This window comes from Coturnix japonica, chromosome Z, assembly GCF_001577835.2.
Source record: "Coturnix japonica isolate 7356 chromosome Z, Coturnix japonica 2.1, whole genome shotgun sequence".
NCBI classification, from domain to species: domain Eukaryota; kingdom Metazoa; phylum Chordata; class Aves; order Galliformes; family Phasianidae; genus Coturnix; species Coturnix japonica.
Window position 1 is genome coordinate 23,028,200 of NC_029547.1, and position 24,559 is coordinate 23,052,758.

At 38.2% G+C, this 24,559-nt stretch overlaps 2 protein-coding genes across 4 annotated transcripts in view; one reads left to right on the forward strand and one right to left on the reverse strand.

The window, feature by feature from the left end:
- Positions 1-1,320: 1,320 nt before the first annotated feature.
- On the reverse strand, positions 1,321-13,971 carry PTCD2 (pentatricopeptide repeat domain 2). The gene is given in 11 exon segments (XM_015848844.2): positions 1,321-1,630; positions 2,967-3,080; positions 3,396-3,470; positions 5,003-5,116; positions 7,733-7,824; positions 10,266-10,344; positions 11,706-11,823; positions 12,641-12,770; positions 13,486-13,578; positions 13,792-13,938; positions 13,941-13,971. Coding segments are annotated over 11 exon segments (1,218 nt in total). The 3' UTR covers positions 1,321-1,405.
- The window catches only part of MRPS27 (mitochondrial ribosomal protein S27), a 44,498-nt gene continuing 33,846 nt past the window's right edge, over positions 13,908-24,559 (forward strand). For 2 of the 3 annotated variants that reach the window (XM_015848842.1, XM_015848841.2), the window contains exons 1-4: positions 13,908-14,033; positions 14,632-14,709; positions 20,361-20,431; positions 21,981-22,039. In XM_015848842.1, the coding sequence (XP_015704328.1) occupies positions 13,970-14,033; positions 14,632-14,709; positions 20,361-20,431; positions 21,981-22,039 (272 nt within the window). In that variant the 5' untranslated portion in view covers positions 13,908-13,969. The remainder of the gene's footprint in view (positions 14,034-14,631; positions 14,710-20,360; positions 20,432-21,980; positions 22,040-24,559) is intronic. The other variant, XM_015848843.2, reaches the window with a different exon arrangement.

Below are 24,559 nucleotides of genomic sequence, written 5' to 3' on the forward strand. Positions count from 1 at the left end.
GGCTACTGCTGTTTTTGATTTCTTCTATTCCAGAAGGTGAATGAGAAGGGTACGGGATTCACAGTTTCAAAGTAGCTTTTTACAAGTTTCTAGACCTAAGTACATATGGCCTAGCTGTTTTGAAATTGAAAAAAAAAAAAAAAGGGGGAGGGAAACCAAACCAAAAATGCTCCATAATGCATTAGAAATTAATTGTACTGTTTTTACGGTCACTTGCTCTGACTTACGCAAATGAGAATTCTAATCTGAAAAGTGATTATACTTGCTCTACGTAACTTGTAAGGACTTTATTGCAAATGTGTATCAAGATACAATTATCTTGATAAACCTAATATCAGCAGATTTGAAGGAAGCAGTATGTGTGGCCGCTTGCTGTGAGAAGACTTCTGTTGAGGAATCTCCTTCAAGCGACAATGCAACCGTAGAGTTGCCACACTATCTCCCATGAAACCATCCGATAAACACACAAACAAAACCAAATATGCTGACATATTGCTTCTGGGGGAAATAAATAAATAAATATTAATATATATGTAAGAGTACACTAAAGATGCTTACTTTCCCCTATGATTCTCTTGTGATGTACAGAATTTGAAAAAAACTTAATGTACTTTGATATTCCCTCATTTAGGCTTTCGCTGTGGGGAAGGTCACAAAACACTACATCAGGCACCAGCTCAGGCTTCCCAAGGTCCATCCCACCTGGCTTTGAGTGCCTCTAGAGATGGGACATCCACAGCTTCTTTGGGCAACTTGTGCCAGTGCCTCACCATCCTCTGAGTTAAAAATCTTTCCCCTGACATCTAATTTAAATCTCTCAACTTGTGGTTTAAAATCATTCCCCCTTGTATTACTATCTATGTGAAGTTTCCCTTCTGCCTGTAAGTTCTACTTAAGTACAAGAAGGCTGCTATCAGGTCTCCCCTGAGCTTTTTCTTCTTCACACTGAATAAGCCCAGCTCCCTCAGCCTCTCTTTCTGGGAGAGGTGCTTCAGCCATCAAAGCATCTCTATGGCCCTCATCTGGACCCATTCCAAGAGCTCCATGTTCTTCTTGTACTGAGATCCCCAGATGCAGACGCAGTACTTCATATAATCAGCAAACTTGGGTGTGCTCAGTCCCCCGATCCAGATTACTGATAAAGATGTTCTCTGGCTGTGGCCCTTATGAAAGTCTTTGAGGAAAAACTCAAAACTATTCTGATCACTCATTTTCCAAATAAAACCCACCATAAGGGCATATTTTAGGATTAAAATTCAAATAAAAAAAATATGTACAACTTAAATTTGTAATTCAGTTTCACACAAGAAACTTAAACAATTTCCCATAGAGGAGAAGGGGAGAAGTCATTTTATTCAATCACGCTTCTAGGTGACATTTGTTCAGTCTAGCAATAAATATTAAACTATTCCAACAGTAGATTTGACCTAAGCAGTTTAGCAGCCTGATAACCCAATTGTTTTTTGTTTAAAAGTTTTGCTGGAATCTTCTTTGAACTAGGAATCTGGAAAAGCATGTCTTCCAGTGTGCTTGCGGTCATCCGTCCTGAAGCTTGTAGTTTGGTATAAATATCTCTTAATTTGGCAGAAAGGTCAGGGTTTTTTTCCATCTTTTCCCTGGCTGTGGCCAGCTGAGGAGGTAAAAATAACACACTGTTACAATTCAGCCAGCAAAGATTTCTATCATAAACTGTACTGAAGACAAAGAAAAAACCCATAACCCAGCATAACATACACAGCTAGTGCAGTGGTTTACAAGAAAAGGAATTTAAGCAGTACACACATACATCAGGAGGCAATATTGGAATTGCACTAGACACCTATTAGTGAAAAAGTCTGTTACATTAAAAACTTTCTCAAAGTAGTACGGTCTTATTTTCGGTCCTAGAACAGACTAATATAATTATTTTCTATTTAAACCCAGGCAACACAATCGCTTCCCAAAATTTAGCTCCCAAATAAGCACAATAATCATTATTATTTCGTATGAAGCTTGACATAGAGTTCAAATTCGTAGAAGTCCTATAAAAGAACACCGGGAAATTTCAGTAAACTATGCCATACATGGAGTATGAGCTAAAGAATGATTCAATCTGTAAAAAAAAAATAAACGTTAGTAAACTACTGCAAAAGGAATGGGCTAGGACAAACGCTTGGTTGTCCTCAAAACTGTTACAAATTTGCAGAACAAAAACAAAAAATACAGCATTGACGCATGTGGTTTTTATTGCAACAAATATCCATTAACTATGCTTTGAAAGGCATACCTCCTTTTTACCTACTGCTTACGTATCAATTATTCTGCTACTAAGCAGCACTAAAAGGGTAATTATTTAATTATTAACACAATCTTAAAATACCTTCTTCCATACACATTCAAAATGAGTCCACTAATAAGCTTCAGGAAAAGAAGCAGCAGTGCTGCCAAGCTGAAAGGGTTTCATTCATACACACATTTCCTTCTCAGTGACCAGTACCATAAAAGAAGCTATTATTTCCTATATCACACTTCTTTGCATAGCATTACAGATGTTTGCAAATACTGCTAAGTAATACAATATGATTGTGACCTGGACTTTATTCCCATTTTTACATCAAATGATGCCAGCATAAGAAGCAAGGGATCAAATTATTTAAAGCCATTAGGGAACTCTTCATCTTCTCTCAGCTGAAATTTGAGCTTCTACGAGCTAGATTCTCAATAAAAAGGGAAGCAGAAGGGTAAGTATTTTGCCCAACAGCACAATAAACCAGTCAGCTGCTTTGGCATCTGAATGTATCAGAAACAAAACAGTTTTAGTAGGATGAACTTCAGGAACCTGAAGCTCTGTATCTGAATACCATAGCTTAGCTAAGCATCCAAGACTTCCTCTCAGACTTGCCTTACTACCCCCAGGCCCACATCCCCAACCCACACACATCTGTGGTGACATACTTGCCTGATTTGGTTCACTACTGCATACTTACCACTTGCTCAGAAAATTCAATTTTTTTCACAAAGGGAGGAGTATCTACGTCTATTGCTGCCTCTAAAGTCTTTATTACTTCTTCTAGCAATCCAGATCTGAGCTGGACAAGAACCTTAAAAATAAAATTAAATAAATACACAGAGTAACCATTAGAAAGAATGCCTTGAAAGAAAATATTGGAGGAAAACACAATGAATGAAAGAATGAGTGACCAAAATACTTTTCTAGATGCTGGGCTGATAAAATCCATTAATTGTGAAGGCAGACGGAAAGGTCAATTTCCAAATAATTTTTTGTTTTGTTTTGCAGCTGAAATTTGGAAAGGAAGAGAGAACCTGGAGCCTTCAGCTGCTCTGCACATGAGAGCTGTTTGCCTAGTAGAGCATATTTATACTGTAAAACTCTAATACAACACAAGCATACTTACTTTAAGGTTACTATATAGTCTATTCTCCGTTTTCCTTATCTGAGAACAATAAAATTGGGCTTGTGCTATATCGTCCTGGAAAAAATAGAAAATAATTAAAAAAAAAAAACACAGCTAAATATGTGTCACACTCCCACAATCCCACAATCAAAACGTAAGTTAAAACAAGAAGCTCTTACAACTTCTCACTGAAACAAAAGCATCTACAACACTTTCACGAGATCCCACAGCCCCATGTAGCATCCAGCCTGTGAAAGAAATACTGCACACTGGAGTTCACATGTTAGCTAGCTCTCCAGCATAGCAAACAGTATTTTCAGATCAGCAGACACATGAATTCATGTAAACAACACCAAGCACAAGCGCATCTTTAAAAGAGAAGAATTACATTCAATCTTGGACTTTGGCACATGTCATAGTACTTAAATGAAGAGAAGGATATGATTAATGGATATCTTACCCTGCCCAGCATTTTTAACTTTTAGGGAATGCACACTTTATGTACCACACCTGTGACTCCAACTGATGTGTACAGACAAACTGCACTGACATTTACTTGACCCATCACAGTTACAAGGGATCAAGAGACATCTTATTCAAACCAAGATTAAAAATGCCAGTGAGCATGCAGTTTTAGGAATAGTTAAGTGTAATCTGGATAAATAATCTGTTTACAAAACAGTAATTTTGTCTAAATATTATATAAAATAAAGTACCAAGGAGATTTCTTGTTGTTTCAGAGACAGAGACTTTTGTTTTTAACCTCATTGTTAATAAGAAGACCGAATAATACCACCATGCAAATGATTAGATAAATTTCAATTACACTATTTTGCAGCCTGTGCTATTCATACAAAGACTGTGCAAAAAGATCAAAGAATGCGTAACAAAGCTTTAACCTCCTATTTCCTTCATCTAAAACAATTACCAATATAAAATCTCTAGTTCTTTTAGACACTCACAATCTGATTCCTCTTTAGATATGCAAGAGAGAACATTCACAATTTCCTCAAACTGTACACACAGGTTAATGGCAAAAGAAACAGTATACATAAGGATTTCCAAACTCTTCTTCTCCTGTTCAGTCCTACACTTCAAGTCAATGCTTAGGTACTTGAGATTTATGAAAAACCTCACCTTGAAGCAACATGCAACCAAGGGCAGGCCACCTTCCAAGCAGAAGTGCAATACATATCACAGCCCTTGAATTTTCCCCTAGATATAAACATTTTGAAGAGCTTACTGCACAAGTATTTTAAATTAGCTTTATCCTATTTGAAGGAAACCATTATTAAGCATCTGCAGGACTGGGACATAGGTATATAAAAAAAACACTAGCCCAACTTTCTTTTATTTCATAAGAAAACTGTTAAATTGTAAGTGGCAAAATGCATCTGTCTATAAGACTCAAAACACAGACTTCAGAATTCTGACATTCAGTTTATGTGGGAGTTACCTATAACCCTTCCTTCAGGGCCATAAAAGTTACAGTACTTAAAATAATAGTCTAGTCCAGTTACGCTTCCTCTATGTTAGCTTTCTTCAGCCAACTATCACAAAACAAAATAACCTATTGAAGTGTAAATCAAAAGAAAAAGGCACTATACCTGCTTCAGAGCAGATGCCACAGCAAAGTAGAATGCTCGCAGTGGTAATGTGTCACCTTTTAGCTGCGCTTCTTCAAGCAGTTTTGCAGAGATTTTGCAAGACTCCAGGGTGCCCTGTGTAGAAATTTCATACATAAGTTGCCTTTGCTAATTATGTGATCTGAAAACACTGTAGGCAATTGCAGTGACATTCAGAAGGCATTCAGAAGTAAACGCACCATAAGGCCAGCAAGGCAGTCTATGTCTGAACCAAGGAGATTCTGAATTTCCTGAGATAACACCAAAAAATGATATTTATTGCTACTGTGCTCAGAAGAGGGTAAAAAATAACTGCCACTACATTCCTTTGATTGTTTTAGCTTCCACAAAAGAGACAGAAATCACAGGCAGTCAACTAAAAGCAACATTTTCAATTTTTCTACCATTACAAAATCAGGAAAAAGGGTGAATTTTTCTCTTTCCAATTATAAGTTATTCTAAAAGGGTAGTTAATGAATATCAGTGTTTCCCAAACATTGAATTAATCAGCACCACTGTATTACAGAAAACTGCTCACAAGCAAATCTGAACATTCAGCAATTTTGAGCTTCTCTCAAGAGTTATATTTGGCAAGATGTTTCCAAAGTAGACACTCTAATGTACACATTTGCCTTTTCCAACACAGAAAGCTTGCGTTATTCATGGGAAGCAATAAATTGCATCAGGGCTTCATCTTCACTTTCAGTTAGCAATTAAGTACTCCAAAGGTCAAGAATTACCAGCACAGTTTACTTCATGGGCATACATAATCTGTATCTTATTTGTAGTGAATGATACATGCTAACAATATTAATGTCACTATTTTCAACAGAAATCTGGAGTAAAAGGCAATGTGTTCACCTGTGGATTATTTAAAAAACCACCAGCTATCAAAAACAATGCTATTCACAATGGAAATGGTAAAGATAGCAAATTGGACCCCAAACAATTAAATCCTGTCAAACTTTGAGTTGGCAGTAGCAAAATTTTCTAACAGCTCATACCGTTGTCTTGGATAATATCCTTCATGTTCCTTCCTAGTATCAGCTGCTGATCTCTGTTCCTATTGTCCAAAGTGCCATTCACGTAAAACAGAAGCTTTGATCTAAGACTGGGTCATCTTTGGGGTTTTAAGGGATACTTCTCCATTTCAGTGCTCAATGGTTTGCACAGCTTGTGAAAACACTTTTTGAACAACATAATATATGTTGTGTTCTTTAAAAATTTAGAAAAATTCTAAAAAACAAAACAAAACAAAAAAAACTATTGCACATAAGCATTTTATTGTTATCAAAAAGTCTTATAGCACTTTCCTAGACTAAAAGAAGGACCTTTAGTTTACCTTGGGAAACATGTAGATGTGGCACTGAGGGAAATGGTTTAGTAGGCTGATGGTTGGACTACATGATCTTAGGGGTCTTTTTCAGCCTTAATGACTCTATGATTCTAAATAACAATGTGCCAGATTCACTGCTGAAAACAGAGGCAGAGACAATAGTAGAAAGCAAAAGTCTCAGGAACCTCTTCCTATTCCACATGCTATGGATCCAAACTCACATGCAGCAAGCCATGGAAAGTAACATGACAGAATTTTAGAGTTTATGTAAAGCTACCACAGACTGAGTAAATGTCAGAGAAACATATTGGGATTCTGTGGAAATCCTTTCTTTTCACAGAGTGGAAAGAACAGAGTGCAGACCACGAAGCAATGTTACAGTCACAGATGTTGTCTAGGTAGATGCTAGGAGAAAACATGAGCTTATAAACTAGTGTTGTAGCACAGTGTCACTGTATTTATATGTTCAGTATTTCCTAAAAATGGCACTCTCCGGGTAGAACTGGTAGTACCTCTAAATGAATTGCAGCCATGAATCACTAGCTGGTTTTAAGCGCAAACTGCTTCCACAGCTCTTCTTGAGCTCTACCTACTGCCCCAGTCTCCCAATAAGCATTGTGAAACTGAAAAGGAATTTCCTACTGTATTTGGGAAGGGTCTGTTAATACTTTAAATTGCAGAATTGATTCAAATCTGTAGAGACACATGAAGAAAAACATTTGGTGGACTCACTTTACTACAAATGGGAAGCTACTCTAAGAACTGTTATAAAACCTACATAGCCTGATTCCTTATTGCATTCACAACTTCCCCGAAAAAACAATTAAGGTCTAGGGGAAGCCTGTCTCTCACTGAAGCATTAATTTATCTTTCTTTTCTTGACTCAGCTGGAACATCAGAACAGATTACCTTTGGAAACTTTAATCCCTGTCAAATTTGGGGGCAATTGTGAAAATGGTCCAAGATTTACGTGGAAAAGAAATGGCAGGGAGTTATCTGTCAAACAGAATGTATCATATATATCCTGTCTCCCAAAGAAACAAGACTATAAATCTAATATTGTGGCTGTACACCCTGGTACAAACTACAGAGAAAGAATGCTAAATGTTAATCGAAGGCTGTATCAGATTTGTTTCTTACTGTTAATGTTCTTGTAATTCTCTAGAGATATGCTTTGTGATATTAGCTGGTATGGGGAGCCATATATGTACAAAAGATCCTGAACAGTAAAGCAATTTATGACTTAATTATGTCTAAAATACTTGCATTAGTTTTGAAATCATGACTGGGAACATATTAAAATTTCAAAATCCCAAAAAAAGAAGACACAGAGAAGGCATTTCAAGTACCTCATCATGTAAATGGAAAATATTTACCAGTTTGTAGCATATTGCAAATGCCAGTAAATAGGTTTCTTTGTTGAAAGGTATTCCTTGTTTTTTCATTTCTGCTAGGACTTCCAAGGCACCTGCCGAAAGTACAGTCTTGTTACTTACTTCAGAAATTTAATTCAGAACGTTTAATGACTTAAAAACAATCTCAGCATCATGCATACTCAAGAACTTTACTTCAAAATCAGAGTGCACACTGACATCTATTAATCTCATCTATTAATGAGATGCCCCTACCTGGAGAGTACCAAGCAGGGTTCTACTCATCCACATTCTCATGGAGGACTTCAACTTTCCTGATATATGCTGGAAATACAATAAAGTGCAGGAGCAGCAGTATAGGAGGTTTCTAGTATGCAGGTAGATAAATTCCTGATGCAGCTGGTAAGAGAGACTAGCAGAGGAAGTACCCCGCTAGACCTGCTGTTCACAGAGAGGGACTGGTGGGAGATGTGGAGGTCGGGAGCTGACTTGGACAAAGTGACCATAAAATGGTAGAGTTCTCAATTCTTGGCGAAGTAAGCAAGGTGGCAGCAAAACTTTGAACTGTCCAGGACACTGGCAAGAAGAGTCCCTTGGAATTCGGTCCTGAAGGGTAATGAGGTTCAGGTTGGTCACTCCTGAAGAAGGAAGTCTTAAAAGGTGCAGGGGCATGCTGTCCCCTTGTGCCACGAGATGAGCCAGTGGGGAATAAGACTGGCACGGATGAACAGAGAGCTTGGATGGGATCCACGTGAAGGTAGGAGAGAGCTGGTGGAGATGATTATCAAGCTGCTTTCCATCATCTGTCAGCAGTCCTGGTCAACCAGAGAGGTCCCAGAGGACTGGAGACTTGCCAACTCCCATATACAAGAGGGGTTGTAAGGAGGATTTGGGGAACTGAAGGCCTCCCAGCCTGACATCAGTGCCATGAAAGGTTATGGAACAGGTGATCTCAAAGGAGATCACATAGCACGTGCAGGGACTGGAGAACCAGGCCCAGCCAGCATGGGCTCATGAAAGGCAGGTCCTGCTTGACCAACTTGATTTTTTTCTATGATTGAGTGACCTGCACAGTCTATGAGGGAAAGGCCATTGACGTAGTTTACCTGGACTTCAGCAAAGCCTGCTTCCCACAATATTTTCCTGTAGCTGGCAGCCCATGACTTGGACAGGTACACTCTTTGCTAGGTAAGGAGCCAGTTGGTTGGCCAGGCCCAGAATGGTGGTGAATAGAGTCACATCATGAGTGGTCTTCCTCTGTGGTCAGTAATGGGGCCTGTCCTGTTCAATATCTTTATTATCACCTAGATTGAGTGCACATTCACTAAGTATGCAGATGATTCCAAGTTGACAGGAAACAATGATCTACCTGGGGGTAGAAAGACAGAGGGACCTGGACAGGCTGGATAACTGAGCTGAGGCCAATGGGATGATATTCAACAGCACCAAGTGCTTAGGCCACAACAACCCTAAGCAATGCTACTAAGGCACAGTGGCTGAAGACTGTGTAGAAGAAATGGACCTGGGGGTTTTGGTCAACACTTGACTGAACATGAGCCAGCAGTGTTCCTAGGTTTCCAAGAAGGACAATGGCATACTGGAAATCAAAGATACTGCTGCCAGCAGGAGCAAGTAATCCCTCTGTACTCAGTACCGGTAAGGCCACACCTTGAGTACTGTGTTCAGTTATGGGCCTCTCAGTACAAGAAAGACATTGAGGCCATGGAGCATGTTCAGAGAAGGGCAACGATGATGGTGACGGGTCTGAAGCACAAGTCTTATGAGAAGTGGCTGAGGAAGCTGGGATTATTTCCTCTGGAGAAGAGGAGACTCAAGAGAGACCTCATCACTCTCTACAGTTACCTGAAGGGAGATTATGGTGAGGTGTGCGTCAGCCTCTTCCTGTGTAACTAGCAAAAGGAATAGAGGGAACAGCATCAAGTTGCACCAGGGGAAATTCAAGTTGAACATCAGGAAAGACTACTTCTCTGAAAGCACGGTCAGACACTGGAATGGGCAAGAAACAGACGTTGTACTGATGGACATGGTTTAGCAGGAAATACTAGTGACAGGTGGATAGCTAGACTGGATGATCTTGGACATCTCTTCCAACCATGGTAATTCTATGATTCCATGATTCTATGAAATACAGAACTGCTAGAAAAGTGTGTTGGAGAACTTACTGTTCCAAAAACCATATAAAACAAACATAGAATAGAGAAACACATATACACACACACAAAAACAAACACTACGGGAAATTAAAACCCAGAAAGGAGTTAAGTTTTTAGAGGACATCAAGGAAGAATGTTCCAATCATAATTCCATACAACTTCATGATGGTAAGAATGCCATTCCAAGTATGAAACACATAAAGCCTTCCACCTTTATCACACAATACAATACAGCAATTTTGCATCTATACTGATTTATACGATGTTTGGTCTTCTGTTTATATCTATCTATATCTATACACACACTCATAGAAAGAAGCATGCTCCTCAAAGTGAATTTGCATTAGTAAAATCGTACTTACTTTTGTAATGACCCTTTTTAAACAACATAGTCATCAAAATATGGAAGGATGTACTCTCTGAGAAAAACCCACACAAATTCTGTAGGAAAAAAAACCACAGAGTGAGCTTTAAAGAAAGTTAGGATAAATAAGTGAGCATTATTATGGTGCACAGCATTTATCAAATCTTCCCATTGTAATGAGACGCATCTTTACAAGTTCAGTAATTAATTATTTTGGTTTCCTGACTCCTCTGTCATGCAACCTCTACAATAGCAGTGTCTCACTATAGTTAAAAGCACACTTAAAAATTAAACAGATATTTACAAGAGATTCCTACTTCTATGCTTTTTTTTGGTGACAGATTGTGACCTTTATGTTAATGCAAGCAGAAGTCTCTGACTAATTGCTACTCCAAAAGCTTAGCAGTTATGCAGCTGCATAACAGTATCTTTGGGGTAAAGTACCACTCATACAAAATAATTTTCAGCTAATCCCAATATCAAATGGTGAATATACCCACACTAGGGCTTAGGTCATGACAACCATAGTAGCAGAACAAAGAGCAAGTATATTTTACATTCCACAGCATTCACTGCATGGTATGACAATATGAATACCAAGGTGAAATGTCAAAGACATTAAGATAATGTTCTGAAGCTGGGTCTTAAGAAGTGGCACAGTACATTATCATTCATCAGTAACCAAGTCCTGTAAGTACTATAGGACTGGTCTTATTGACAGATCTCAACCATAACCAAATAACTCCTTTATGTACTTATAAATACCTAACCTAGGAACAGCAGGCCATGCAAGACTTTTCCCATTTTCACTATGTATATCCCATACCTTGATACACTAACACAGAGGTGACTTGCCACTAGCCCCCAGAGTTCTGAAAACAGAACATTCTTGCACATAATCATCTACATGTATTAGATATGGGGTACAAACAATATTTTGTCATATGGTGCACACAGCATTTCAGAGAAGTTCAAAACTTAAGTACAGACTAACAAGGTAAATCTTCTGGCATCAGTCATCTAAGCAATTTAAATGAACTGCTACATAAAAATTCAGAAGTGATCACTTCCAAGAATTACTTACACAGGATGGATACAGGAAACAAAGGATGCAGGAAAATAAGCATCAGAACTTTTTTAAGGAATTATCCTTGAACTAATACTCTTTATTGAAATGGTGCAGTTACATAGAAGTGCAATAATACAAAAATTAGTCAAACTGATACTTGTTACTTTTAATCACTGCTTAACTTTCAAACTTTTTTTTTTAAACAAAAGCTTTATAAATAGCATTGTTAGATTAATGTGACAGACTTCTTTGCTGTTGCAACAGATAATCAGTGTACCTCAAGTTTCTAAAGTCATGCAAAGCAGACCAATTACTCATTCTGAAATAATAGGTAACAGTGATACTAGCAAAATATATAGAGGAAATTACCTGATCTTTGATAAGTTCTACTGCAGGTGTTTCAAGGTCTAGCTCAAAACATAGCCTCATAAAGAGCGGCCCAAATTTAAAACCATGTAAGTCTGCATTTCCACTCTGTTCATGGTACCTATTAGAAAGATTCAGAAGAGTTTATCACCCAACCAAATAGAATTTGCCAATGGAAAACAGCTTTAAATAGGCAATCTGAATGTGCAGTGACATATGCATTGCTTTTCTATCTTCAGTAAGTGACATTTAGATAAATGAAGAAACATTTCATGGAAAAAAATGTAACTTTGAACTAATAAAGTGAAGTAGCAATATATAAACTATTCTATTTATAGTAAAAACATTCATATCAGATTAGTTATAGAATGCATCCTCTTCAGCAGAATTGCTAGTTACTTTACTATCTATTCACAGAGCAATTGCACAGGAAGTTGCAGTGGTCCATTTTAGCAGTGATACCTGCTAAAACAGTTCAACTTCTTCTAAGCCACACTAAATAGAAAATAATATATTTTTTGCTTACTTTTTTTTTTTTTTTTTTCCCCAAAACTTCTGCATGTAATTGCTGGGAAGGTTTTCATTCACAAAACCTCCTGACCTGCCACTAATTTTTTCACACCAGTTTATAAGCAGGTATGTCTTAGCTGAGCACACCAGTACCTCCTAGCAGACAACTGAAGTTTCTGTGCAGCTCACTTTTCATTCCACATACTGCAGGACACCAGATCATTCCCATAGCTTGACTCTTCTTTGAGAGTCTCTGAAGGGTTGGAAGATTCAAAGTAAATGAAAATGCAGTCTTAGCCTAATGGACTAACTGTACAAATAGTCCCTGAATTAGGGCAAACCCTCATCTGCAGACGTGACATAAGATGATCTAATAACAAAAATGTAAAATAAAGAGGAAACAGTGTTACCTGGATTGTTACAAGTACCTGTAAATAACTTTTTTGGCTAGCTCCACATCAGATGAAGTCTGACATAAATGCAGTAAAATTTTTAAGTCGCTTTTGAGAATAATCCTGTTTTCCTTTAATTTCTCTTTAATATTTTTAAAATACGGATCTGAAAATGAAGCACATTATGAAAGCAGTCTATAGACAACTCCTTTATTTGTGATGCAACCTGCTACTTGAAACTCAATGCAGCAAAAAAGCATGTTTTTCAGTGCAACTATTATAATAGCATAACTACAATAGTATAACTATAATAAACAATAGATCTTACACATGTTGTATAACACATTAGTTATCACTGCTTTTTCCACATCTAAATCAAGGTTCATTATGAGCCTTACTTCTTTTCATATTTCATTTGCTAGCTTAAATACCAAGTATAGAAACCAGTGCATACACATGATTAGCACTCTGTTTTCAATAGTTATCTTCATTCACTATCTTCATTTACTGCTTGTACAACAAAAAGTTGAATTGTTACCTGTAACCGCAAATATGTGGCTTCTGCATAGGTATAGCATGAAGCACGTCCAATATAAGTATGTCATTATCACAGCTATATAATAACATTATGACTTACCAATGCCTGACACTGCTATTACTTAGTATAGAAAAAATATTATTTCAATTCTGCTTAACTCTATTTTAAATGACGGGTTTACACAGAACTAATGCAGTCAAATAATTGCAAACAACTTGCAAGAGGAAGATGCAAGCTGCTGCGTTCACTGCAGTCAGTTTTCTGTATTTAATGGCTCTGATGATCTTCTTTCCAGTACTCATGTCAAAACCACAAATGGTGATTATCGAGGAAATATAAATACCTTTATTGCCATGAAATTCATTTCTAATTGCCACTTTTGCCTGCTGAAATTCTTGTAACTTTATATTATCTTCTGTTAGCAGATACTGCTTCCCTGCCAGAAGAAAAACAAATAAAAACATTTTACCAACTGCTTTGATAGTGCAGAACTTTGCAATCATAAATTACAGATACTATTATGTGATACAAAACTATTGGCAGCACAACACTAAAAAAGACTGCCACAATTACAACTGCTCACATCACTGAGAAAACAAACTCCAACCTCCTCCCCTCCCGGTGACCGGCACCTCACCGCCCACGTTACCTGCGGACGCGCAGCCCCAGCAGCCTGAGGTGGACAGGCGAACCGCCGAGCGCCGCACCGCCGCCCGCATCACTCTCCGTGATACTCTAGAAAGCACCGCCGCCATCTTGTGTCCTGGCCTGACAGGGGAGGAGCGTTGGCGGGCCGCCCCCTCTCCACAGCCTCCTCCCTCGGCGCCATGGCGGCCCCTGTGCTCGTGCGAGGCGCGCTGCGGGCCGGGAAGGTCCTCGGCGCCGCGGCAGGTCGGTGTTGTGCGGCGCGGCGGGGTTGTGCGGCACGGCGCAGGGCCGGGCTATGTCGGGATGGGCCTCCGTGGGCACCGATGGCTGAGAGGGCTGTGGGGTATGGTGCTGGGACGGGCCATGCGCGGGGGCACACGCTCTGACGCCGGGACTGAGGCAGCTTTTGGAACGGGAGGGACAGGGAAGCGTTCTCCGTTCTGATGTGCAGCTCCCAGCCTGTCTGGGATCTGTGAGGGGCTGAGCAAAATCGGGCGAGTGCTAAGTGCAGTGCAGGCTTTGCAATGCAGTCCAGGTTTTGAAAGGCTGACCCTTCTGAACGCTGGGTAATTCTATGGGGGTTCTTTCTGCAAGTGTCTGGACTCACTATTTTCCTTTAGCTGGTTATGTGCATCGTGCATCTTCAGGACCTTGTCATCTGTCAGTGATGCACAAACGTGGCCCGTGCTCCTCCAGTGGAAGCATTTCTTTTGCTTCAAGAAGGAAGTCTTCAGAAAATTGCAAAGACACGAACAGTGATAGAATAAAAATACTTGATAGGAAGTTTATATGCTTACTTAGTCAACCTGGCTTACATAGTGATTTATTTATTTTTTTTAAGGTAGAAGATCTCTTCTTTCTGCAGCGTATGTGGACAGCTCAAAATGGGAAAACAGACGAAAAGAGGAGCATAACCTGGGTGAGAAAAGTTTATTTATGTTTCCACCACTTTGACTAGTTAGTTGCACCTGAAATAATTTTAGAGTTACCTCATCGCCTATAAATTCAGAACATGCAATGGGCCAAATTGCTTATGTGGTTCTGTGTGACAGTCTGCCTAATGTTATAAATGTCTTATATGTTCAAAGCCGTAGTGCTGAAAGAAGTCAGGATTTGTCCATTTACACAAAGTTTGGTTTCTACAAGCTGTTTTATTTCTTTTTCCAGAAGATCCAGACCTTATATGAATGTCACGTTTTTGTGTGTGAAACCTATGACAACTGTTTCTGATTACAGCAATGTTTTAGTTGTAATGCATTGCAAAAGAGCTCATTCTATAAGTATTACAGGATAACCCTCTAAAATGAATATTTTCTTCATAATTTTGCAAGAAGGACAGGTACGTATCCTGTTGAAACTTTAAGCTTTTCTTTTGAGGTAAATTTCAGATGACATGCCAACATCTTATTGGTGACTATGTTGCATGGTAAGCATCATGGAAAATATTTTTCTATTCTGCAGATACATATGCGTTATTTAACAGGGGTAGAATTTTTGTACCATAAGTGAAACTGTTCTGGAGGACCTCCCTGATGCATAATTTATGCATAATCTATTTTCCATTCCTTGTCACTTGAACTATAATTATCAGCGCTATAATTGTAACACGAAGAATCAGGAGGTGAAATTTGAGGGCTTTTCTCAAGCAGAAGGACAGATAAAATTATAATTTTTTTTTTGCACTAACTTATTGGCTATTTGCCTGTAAAGAGACAGGCTTATTTGTTGTTGTTTTACAGTACATGGACCAGAAAAGCTGGTAGGGGCTGATGAATATAGCTTGGATCCAGTAGTGCATTGAAACTCTTTACTGTCAACCAACAGGTGTTGTTCAGTGTGTAGTTGCAGACATCGATTCCCCGTTGCATTTGAATCTGTCACTTGCAGATAAAATGCAATTTATATTTTGTCCAATTGTATTCACAATACTAATTCACTATAGAGGATAACATTATATATCTTGATGTACAGTTCATATTTGGCTATCACCAGGCCTAGCAAGACCTGTCAAGCACAGTTTGTGATGCTTCTCTGCCAAAGGTCTTGATCCAAAGCAGATACTTGCAGCGTGGACTTTGAAGAACTACTTTGCATTTTCATTCCATTAATTCAGTGTCAGCTGTTTTAGTGTTTTCCAAGACAAAGCAACACTAGAGGTGTTGGCTGTGTTGCTCTCGATTACATGGTTGTGCGTACAATATTCCGTGTAGTAAATGTTGATTGTAGCTGGCATGAATTCTTAGTGTTGAGATACTGTTTTGTTTTTATTCCACACAGTTTCATAACTGTTATTCTGCAGAACTATGGCATGAGAATATACTATATGTTACATAATTATAATATTATAATTAGATATTATATAATTATATATAATACGCTATTGGGGAAATAACAGGTATTTTTGATTTAAAGATGAAGCTATTACTTACATATGAAGCCAGTTGTGTGATGCAGTAGTGTGCTGCCATGTCAAACTCACTCACTGTGTCTGTGTAAGATATATTCTAGTTTCTGTAATATCCATTAAGCAATCCAAGCGTTAGCAGACTCCAGTACAGAAAAATACTTGGGAAAGAAAAAGATTGTATTTTGCGCACACAGAAGAACATTTTTTAAAAGATTAAAGTACTATAAATGACTTATTTTGGAATTTACAAACTGGATGGTGATAGGAAGATAGATGAGTTTAGAAGCAATTTAGAGCTGTACTTACTGAAAGGTAGCAAGGGGACAGGAGGCATGGCTGGACTTCAATTGCGTAGTGTTTCAGTTGATTTGTTGCTAAACCAGGGTAAAATTAAGTGACAGCAGGTATCTTGATGAGAAAGATTGCAATTATCCAAACCTGAGAGGGTGTCAGAATTCGAGTGAGATAGGTAACAGGGGCTTTATTTGTTTAAAAAAATCTGGTACCCGAAATGGCTTATCCAAAACACCAGGTGGCAGCGCTTCCTTTGCAAACTCCCATAATTTCCAATTGAAGCATTTGTTGGTACAGGGCTGTAGTTCTTTCCAGAAGCTGCCAGGGTAAATGTGGATAAACAAAGAACTGTGAAACATAAGCTTGTACACACTTCAGCCTTCCTTCATATTTTGCTTTCTGGAAAAATCTGGGGCTCAGTTGTATGAGCTTTTAAGTTGCTGTCCCGTCACTGGGTTTTGACATGTCCTAGATTGGAATTGTGTCCAAAAGTTGTGACCATTTCTCAGACTCTAGGTTTGTTTTGTTTAAATCCATGAGGTATTGCAAAACACAAAAGTGTATCAGTAGAGGTTTTAAAATTTTGCAGAAGTTTGTATTTTGGAAGTTTTTAGGCAGAGAGTGTATATTAGATAATATTCATACTGCTGACTTCTCCACTAACTGCTAGCAGGTACACAGTGTGAGAGCATTTGCAGCATGTATCTGTCAGAATATATACAGAACTTTGCTTTGGACATTAAAATATTTGCTTTGTTCCTACACCAAATGTTGGTGTTCAGGTTTAACACCAACCTTTAAGTAGAAGAATTGGACATTCACATTCTAGCACTTCTGTAGGGAAGTTTTTAACTGAGAGCAAACTTTAATCTTGATTATATGATAGGAACTTCAAGAGTAAGCTTGGTTCAAGAAAGACAGCTCAATTACTTCAAATCCAGGTCTGAGAGAGAAGTCTGTTCTTAGGCATTGTTCAAAAAAGTAAACTTACTGCTAATTATTCATATCTAGAATCACAGAATTGTAGGGGTTGGAAGGGACCTCTAGAGATCATCGAGTCCAACCCCCCTGCCAAAACAGGCTCCCTACACCACGTCACACAGGTAGGCATCCAGGCAGGTCTTTAATATCTCCAGAGAAGGAGACTCCACCACCCCCCTGGGCAGCCTGTTCCAGTGCTCCGTCACCCTCACTGTAAAGAAGTTCTTCTGCACATTTGTGCGAAACTTCCTATGCTGAAGTTTCATCCCATTACCCCTAGTCCTGTCCCCACGCACTACTGAAAAGAGACCAGACTCACCACTATGGCTCCCACACCTCAGGTATTTATAAACCTGGATCAAGTCCCCTCTCAGCCTTCTTTTCTCAAGGCTAAACAGACCCAGTTAGTCTCTCCTCATAGGGGAGATGCTCCAGGCCCTTCACCATCTTTGTGGCCCTTCGCTGGACTCTTTCCAAGAGATCCCTGTCTTTTTTGTACTGGGGTGAAACAGAAACTATAGCAGAAAGCACTTATTTTTTTCTGGAAACAAAATGAGTTTCTAATTAACTTGATTTGTCTCCTGTTCCTTATATTTAATTAACTCCCATTTTATTGTGACTCTTACACTGGAGCTGATAAATCATCATTTAATGTTGCTTTCCATGCTGAAGTTTTGGTGGAGAGTTCTGTCTTTGTAGACAACATAAAAGGTCAGTCATTAAAATTCTGTGTGTGAACTCTCCCAGTGTAATCATGTGTGTAACAGTCTTGGAATCTTGCACTTCAGGCATTTTGTTATTATTGGAATTACATTCTCCTTACGTACTTAATGTTTTGTGAGGTAGTTTTTTCATTTTTGTGAGCACCTAGATTAAAGAAATGCTGGACTCAGCTGAGTATGGCCTGTAGTGGTTTTAGGTATCACCTTCCAGTTTTCAATGAGGTGTTTAACAGAAGTTGTTCTGGAGTAAATAATTATGCCCTAATCTGTGATCCTTCCTGAGTGCTGGAGATGCAAAGTGAAGTACAGATGCTTTCTGCAAGGATTTTCCCAGAGAAAATGCTTTACCATCTAAAAGTTGATCTGCTCTCTTAGAGGCTTTGTAGTGTAGCATGGTTTTGGTGGCCTACATCATTTCCTTCTCATATTTTGTAAGAGCTGGTCCTTGGCACCTTTGCTCTCAATTTCCCTTTCATTTAATGGTGATGAAATGTTCACTATTTGGAGATAAGCTGCTTGTCAAAGATGATCTTCTGGTGTTCCTGAGAATACTTCCAAGTGCCCCAGGAGAAAAGGTATTACGTAAATACAAAATACTGGTATGCAGCAGACAGCAGCGTTATACAAACTTAAGAGTCAAGCAAGACTTCTCATTTTATGGTAGCAAAAAATATTTGCATGCGCCTTGTTATTTTAGAGAGTAGCTGTAGGACCAGGATAGCACTGAGTACAGTTTGTAGTGTTAGAACTGTATACCTCTCAGTGGTAACTGGTGATACCAGAGCAATTTTAAATCACTTCTATAGTTACTGGTACAGTGCCGCTTTCTGTCATTTCCAGGATTGCCAGAATAAATGGTTTAGTAATTTCTGATGTGGTGCTCACTTCAGGTATTGAGGTCAGATGACCTTTTTGGAAAATGAATTGTAACAAGCCAAGCCATCGGCTCTTGCATTGCAGCCAATGGGACTGATCCAGGAGCTGTGGAATGCAAAGAAGGAAGGGCAGTGCTAATGATACAGATAATATACCGGATTCCTGTGTGTGGAAATCTGAAAGAAGAGAGTGTGGTTCAAGTCTCTAAATATTATGGATTGAATGTCATCAGTTCTTGTCTAAGATAAGAGCCTAACAGCTATATGAACAGCTTAGTTCCTGAGTCATCAGTTTCCAGTTATAGTACATAACTAAAACTATAGATTAAATTCGTGAAGTTCAGTGTTAATCTACCTGTTCAACAGTCAAAAGCTTAAAATTCCTGCATGGTCAATTTAATACTGTTAGGTGATCGCTGAAGCAAAATGCTATTAAGTTAATAAGGCACTGGCACAGTGCCCAGTTTGATTAACAGAATTTCTTCTGACCTGCTGTTCGTTGCTGTGGGGTATATGAGTATGGTATGGCTTGTTTTTGTGTTTCCTTGTTTTATCAAAGAAGAAAGGACAAATAACAAAGGCACTGTCCAGCATGTGTGAAGCTTGAAAGCAAACATGAATTTTCAGGGCATCTGCTCAGGCTTTTGAGATGAGTTATATTAGTTACCTCGTCCAAGACATTATAAGGTTGAGAACCTTTACACAAGTTATTTCCTGTTGGTATATTTAAAAATAACTGAAAATATTATTTTCATACAACTTCAAAATGAGATATTGATAAGGAATCAATTTAATTTCATATTTTCAATAACATACTCAGGTTATATTCATAGAAACATGGAATGCTTAGATTTGGAAGGGATCTTTAAAGGTCTTCTAGCCCAATTCTGCTGCAGTGAACAGGAACACTCACAGCTCAATCAGGTTATGCAGGGCCTGATCCAGCTTAGCCTTGAAAGTTTTCAGGGACAGGACATCTACCACATCTCCCAGCAACCTGTTACAGAGCCTCACCACCCTCACAATAAAAGACTTTTTCCTTATATTTAGCATAAATCTCCAACCTCCTTAGCCTTGAAATCATTTCCCCTTGTTGTGTCACAACAGATGGTGCTAAAGAATTTGTTCCCTTCTTTCCTGTAGGTACCTTAATAAAGGCCGCTATCAGGTCACCTTGGAGCCTTCTCTTCTCCAGGCTGAACAGCCCCAGCTGTTTTATGTTACATGATAACTCTGGAAGTATTTCTGTAATATCAGTTGATTCAAGATACTATTCTTCTTTTTTCTCTAGCTGAATTAGCCAACTTAATGGACAGAACCTATGAAAGAAAGCTGCCTGTCAGCTCTTTGACAATAGCCCGGGTAAGAAAATAAATTCAATCATGAAGTGATGGAAATGACAATGGAATGCTTATGAAATCAAGGGAGCTCAGAGGATATAAATGATATCACCTCTGCTGTGAGCTGTGGGAACGTAAATGTCTTGTTATTCTGTTAAATTGCTGTATAAAACTGTTCTATTGTTTCTTTGTGCTCATTAGTTAGAACGTGGACTACTGTGTCTTCAAAGCTGAAATAGAACTTTTTCTCAGCAAGGCTGGGCTTGACTTTGTTAGTGAGCTACACTTCTTAATAATTCGTTATTAAACAAATCCCTTTCTTTGTTTTCTGTCTTTATTAGTGAGAGTGTTAATGTCCTCACTTTATAAGAACCCAGGTTTGAAGGGAATGCCATGTGTTAGCACATTGCCTACATTCTGAATCACCACTGTGGTAATGGTGTTCTGGTACACTAATTGTAATTAGAATCGTTAGCACTACTATCCATAGAGTCACAGAACAATTTGTGCAGTTACTGAATGTCCTTGATTATTGGCTTTCCATAGAGGAAACGGATGTTCTTCTCATTTTTACTACTTAATCAAATTTACTTTGTACCCTCCTCATGTTTCTGCTTTGGGTTGACCTCTGCACTGGATTAGTGACATTTTTAGATTTTCAGACAGCTTCCCTTTCTTGTACCTGGAACTCACATAAAATACAAATTTTCTAAAATGAGCATAAAGTACATAGGCATGCTGTTGCCATACTGAGAGATGAGATCTATATGTACGTATATACAAGGAAAGTTAAGAAATTAAAGAACAAGTACCAGTCAGCTTAAACTGTTATTTTTAGCTTATTCTTAGGTTAAAGAGAAGCACTGACCTTCCTAACATGTTTATGTATTCTGAGCTAAAGGCACTGTGTAACTTTATGCTCATGTAGAACATACCAGAATAGAAGATTCACTCTTACCATAGGAGAAAGTCTGATTGAAAACCTTGCTTTTATAGTTGATAGCACAGGGAATTTTGTGAAGTTTTAAGTGGAAGGAAAGTTGTACTTAGCAGCATGGAGGTTGATTTCTTTTTCTTACTGTTATTTGTATGTGTGGTAAAATACAAGATGCCGTTATCCTTCAGAATTTATAGTATGAATGCACAAAAAAGGCAAAGGGGAAAAGAAAGCCTTTTAGAAAGAAAACAAACAAACACTGAGACTCACTGAAAATTAGTTAAAAAAATAGTAATGGAATGCAAGCTCAAGGGATATGATTTAAGAAAGTAGAAAAAAGCAAGCAAAATAGTGTGTACTATGCTGTACACGGGACATGGCTCTCAGACTGTCTCCATGTATGATATGCAGCATTGCTTATAGCTTGGGGAAAGTTGGCTGAGTTTAGAAAGATTTTACTTTCTGCAGCCTAGAAGAAACCTGATTAGGAGCAACTGAAGTCTTGAAGACCTCCATTATTGTCAGATACATAAATGTGCAGAACAAATGTGTTGTGTTTATCCAAGAGATATTTTCTTCTAATGTGCTAGATAAGTCCCCCGTCTTAAGCTTTCATTTCTTATTTTTTAACCAGTTTGTTGACAACATTTCTTCACGAGAGGAAGTGGATCAAGCTGAATATTACCTTTACAAGTAAGTGTCTTTATTTCCAACATGAACTTTCAGGAATACAAATAAATATCATAAAGTCTTGACCTTTTAAGATCGTGACCCTTTGATGTGCTGTAAAAATACATGCATCTGATATCTTTCAACTCACACCCAAGGGCCTTTTTGTTAACTTCCCCTTTGTTTTGGCTATTATCTTTCCAGACCTCTGCCATTAAATTCTGCCAGGCATGTTAGTCTGAGCTTCTGATCAGCTAAAACTATTTCCAGTGATTATTTAAATTATGGATGTTGCTGTTATTAGGAGTTACATCTGTTTACAGTATTTCCTTCTCAAGCTTTTTTGTCTTTCAACTGATAATTAAAATGGCTATATGCATTGTGTGAGTGCAGGGAAACTAGCTTGAATGAACAGAACTGTAAACTGGATTGCTGTGGTAATGAACAAGACATAAAGGCTAAGCGGAGCATGATTTTGTTGCTTTTTTAAAAAAAATCTTTGTTCTCTGTGTTGCAGATAAACTACCTTAACCTTATTGCAGGCATTGTTAGGGTTTTCTGCTACTAGTTTTTGTTGCTGCTAGTATCAGATTGCTTGCTAGCTTCAGGTCAATACATCTCAATATTGACTTTGAGAGGGCAGTAAACCTCGCTGATCTCTAAAATAGATTGGTACTTTCATGGATGACTACATACTTTGTGAAAAAAGTAACTGATAAAATCAAAGTGATATTTACAAAGCATGTTTACAAACAATGCCATGTGGTTATATGTAAATAACAGTTGCTGTTACTTTAATGAAGAAGTTTATGGTATGGATGCTTTAAGTAGACTCGTAGTGGTAAGTGCACGATTGCGTGATACTTAAGATCTCTGTGATCTTCCGGTATTTCTGAGCAGTAACTGAACCTCAGTTCATTGAACCCCCTTTGGCCTGGGGGGGTTGTGGAGTCTCCTTCTCTGGAGATATTCAAGACCAACCTGGATGCCTACCTGTGCAACCTGGTGTAGGGAACCTGTATTGGCAGGGGGTTGGAGTTGGTGATCTCTGGAGGTCTCTTCCGACCCCTACATTTCTGTGATCCATGATTCTCAGCTTCAGCCTGTATACAAAAGAATGCAGTTTGCTATTACAAGTGATACCTTACAATGATAAAATAAAAGGAGGAAGAATAATCTCATAAAAAGTGCTCATAAAAAGTTACTTCTGGGCCAAATTTCATTTGTTCTGTCATCTGAAATTTAGAAATCATTCTTGGGTTCTTCAGCAAGCCCGGGTGAGAAGAAAACAGGACAATCAAGTCTGCTTAAGACTGCTTTTTTTTTTTTCTTTTTTCTTTTTTTTTAAATTGATTTTACAGATGCACTGCTAGTATCTTGTTTTAGCATTCTTGAAGTTCATTACATGAAATGTGCCACAGAGACTCCAGTTCTTGCTGGTTGAGTTGGGGCATCAAGACAGCCAAGAGGAAGGTTTGATAGTTTGTTTAATTGCTGAGCCTCAAAATGCATCAGGTAAAATCCTGATAGTAGAATTAGATGTTCATATGTAAGGTATCTTTACAGCTTTTTCTTCCTTCTTGAAAACAGGAATTTTAGAGAGTGGCAAAAACTTAGAAATACCAAAAATCTTCTGTAGTAAGAAGAAGAAAATAGAGTGGTAATCTCTAACATAAGTATCTTCCTCGTGCTACCTCAGCTTAAAATACAGTTTTTTTTAATCCTTAAGAGCACATTGTAAAGAAGAGGTTTGCAGTTCAAAATAATTGCAGTCATTTACAACATCTCTAGGCTATAATTCTCCTCCAGTTAGTAAGGTTAGTTATTCGTGCATCAAGTATGATCATTTGTAATTGATAGGAATTTTAGTAGCTGATAAGGAGAAAATAGAGGGGGACCAATGTGTCAAACTTCTGTACTTGGATTTTTTCTTGTATGTTTCCTTGTAGTGTTGCTTGGTTCTGCTGTAAAAATGTTTAATCTTCTGGTGATGTTATCATCCGTTTTCCAGGAGACTTCATTCCAGCATGTTACATGGAACTATTGTCAAAGCACATTAGCATGCAGGTAGTGAAATAGAGGATAAAGAGGTCTGTAATTCATGTGAAAATGTAAAACTCCCAATTATAACATAAGCTTCTCTTTCAAATGAAAATAAGTTTGCTAGCTTCAGGAAATACAAGATGTGGCTGGTACCCACAAGGTCCCTTTTATTATTCTTTACATTTTGTGCTTAGGCTAGAGTTCAGATAAAGGACACATTTATAAAGATATCTCTTGGCAGTTGAGAGGATGTTGTCACGGAGTTCTGCAAAAGAGGCTACACCATGAGACTTGAGGAGGTAGAAGAGAGGGAGTCGAGGAATAGAGAAGCTTTGTCAAGAAATCCTTTTCTAGTTTGTTATTTCCTTAATGAAAAACAGTTCAAAGCACAGTTTTTTGTTCCGTGATGACAGTGAGCTTTCTGTAAAAAGAGAAAAGTGGTATCACTGAAAAAGTTTTTATTGTTTTCCAAAGCACACAAATCCATTGTGGTCAAATGGC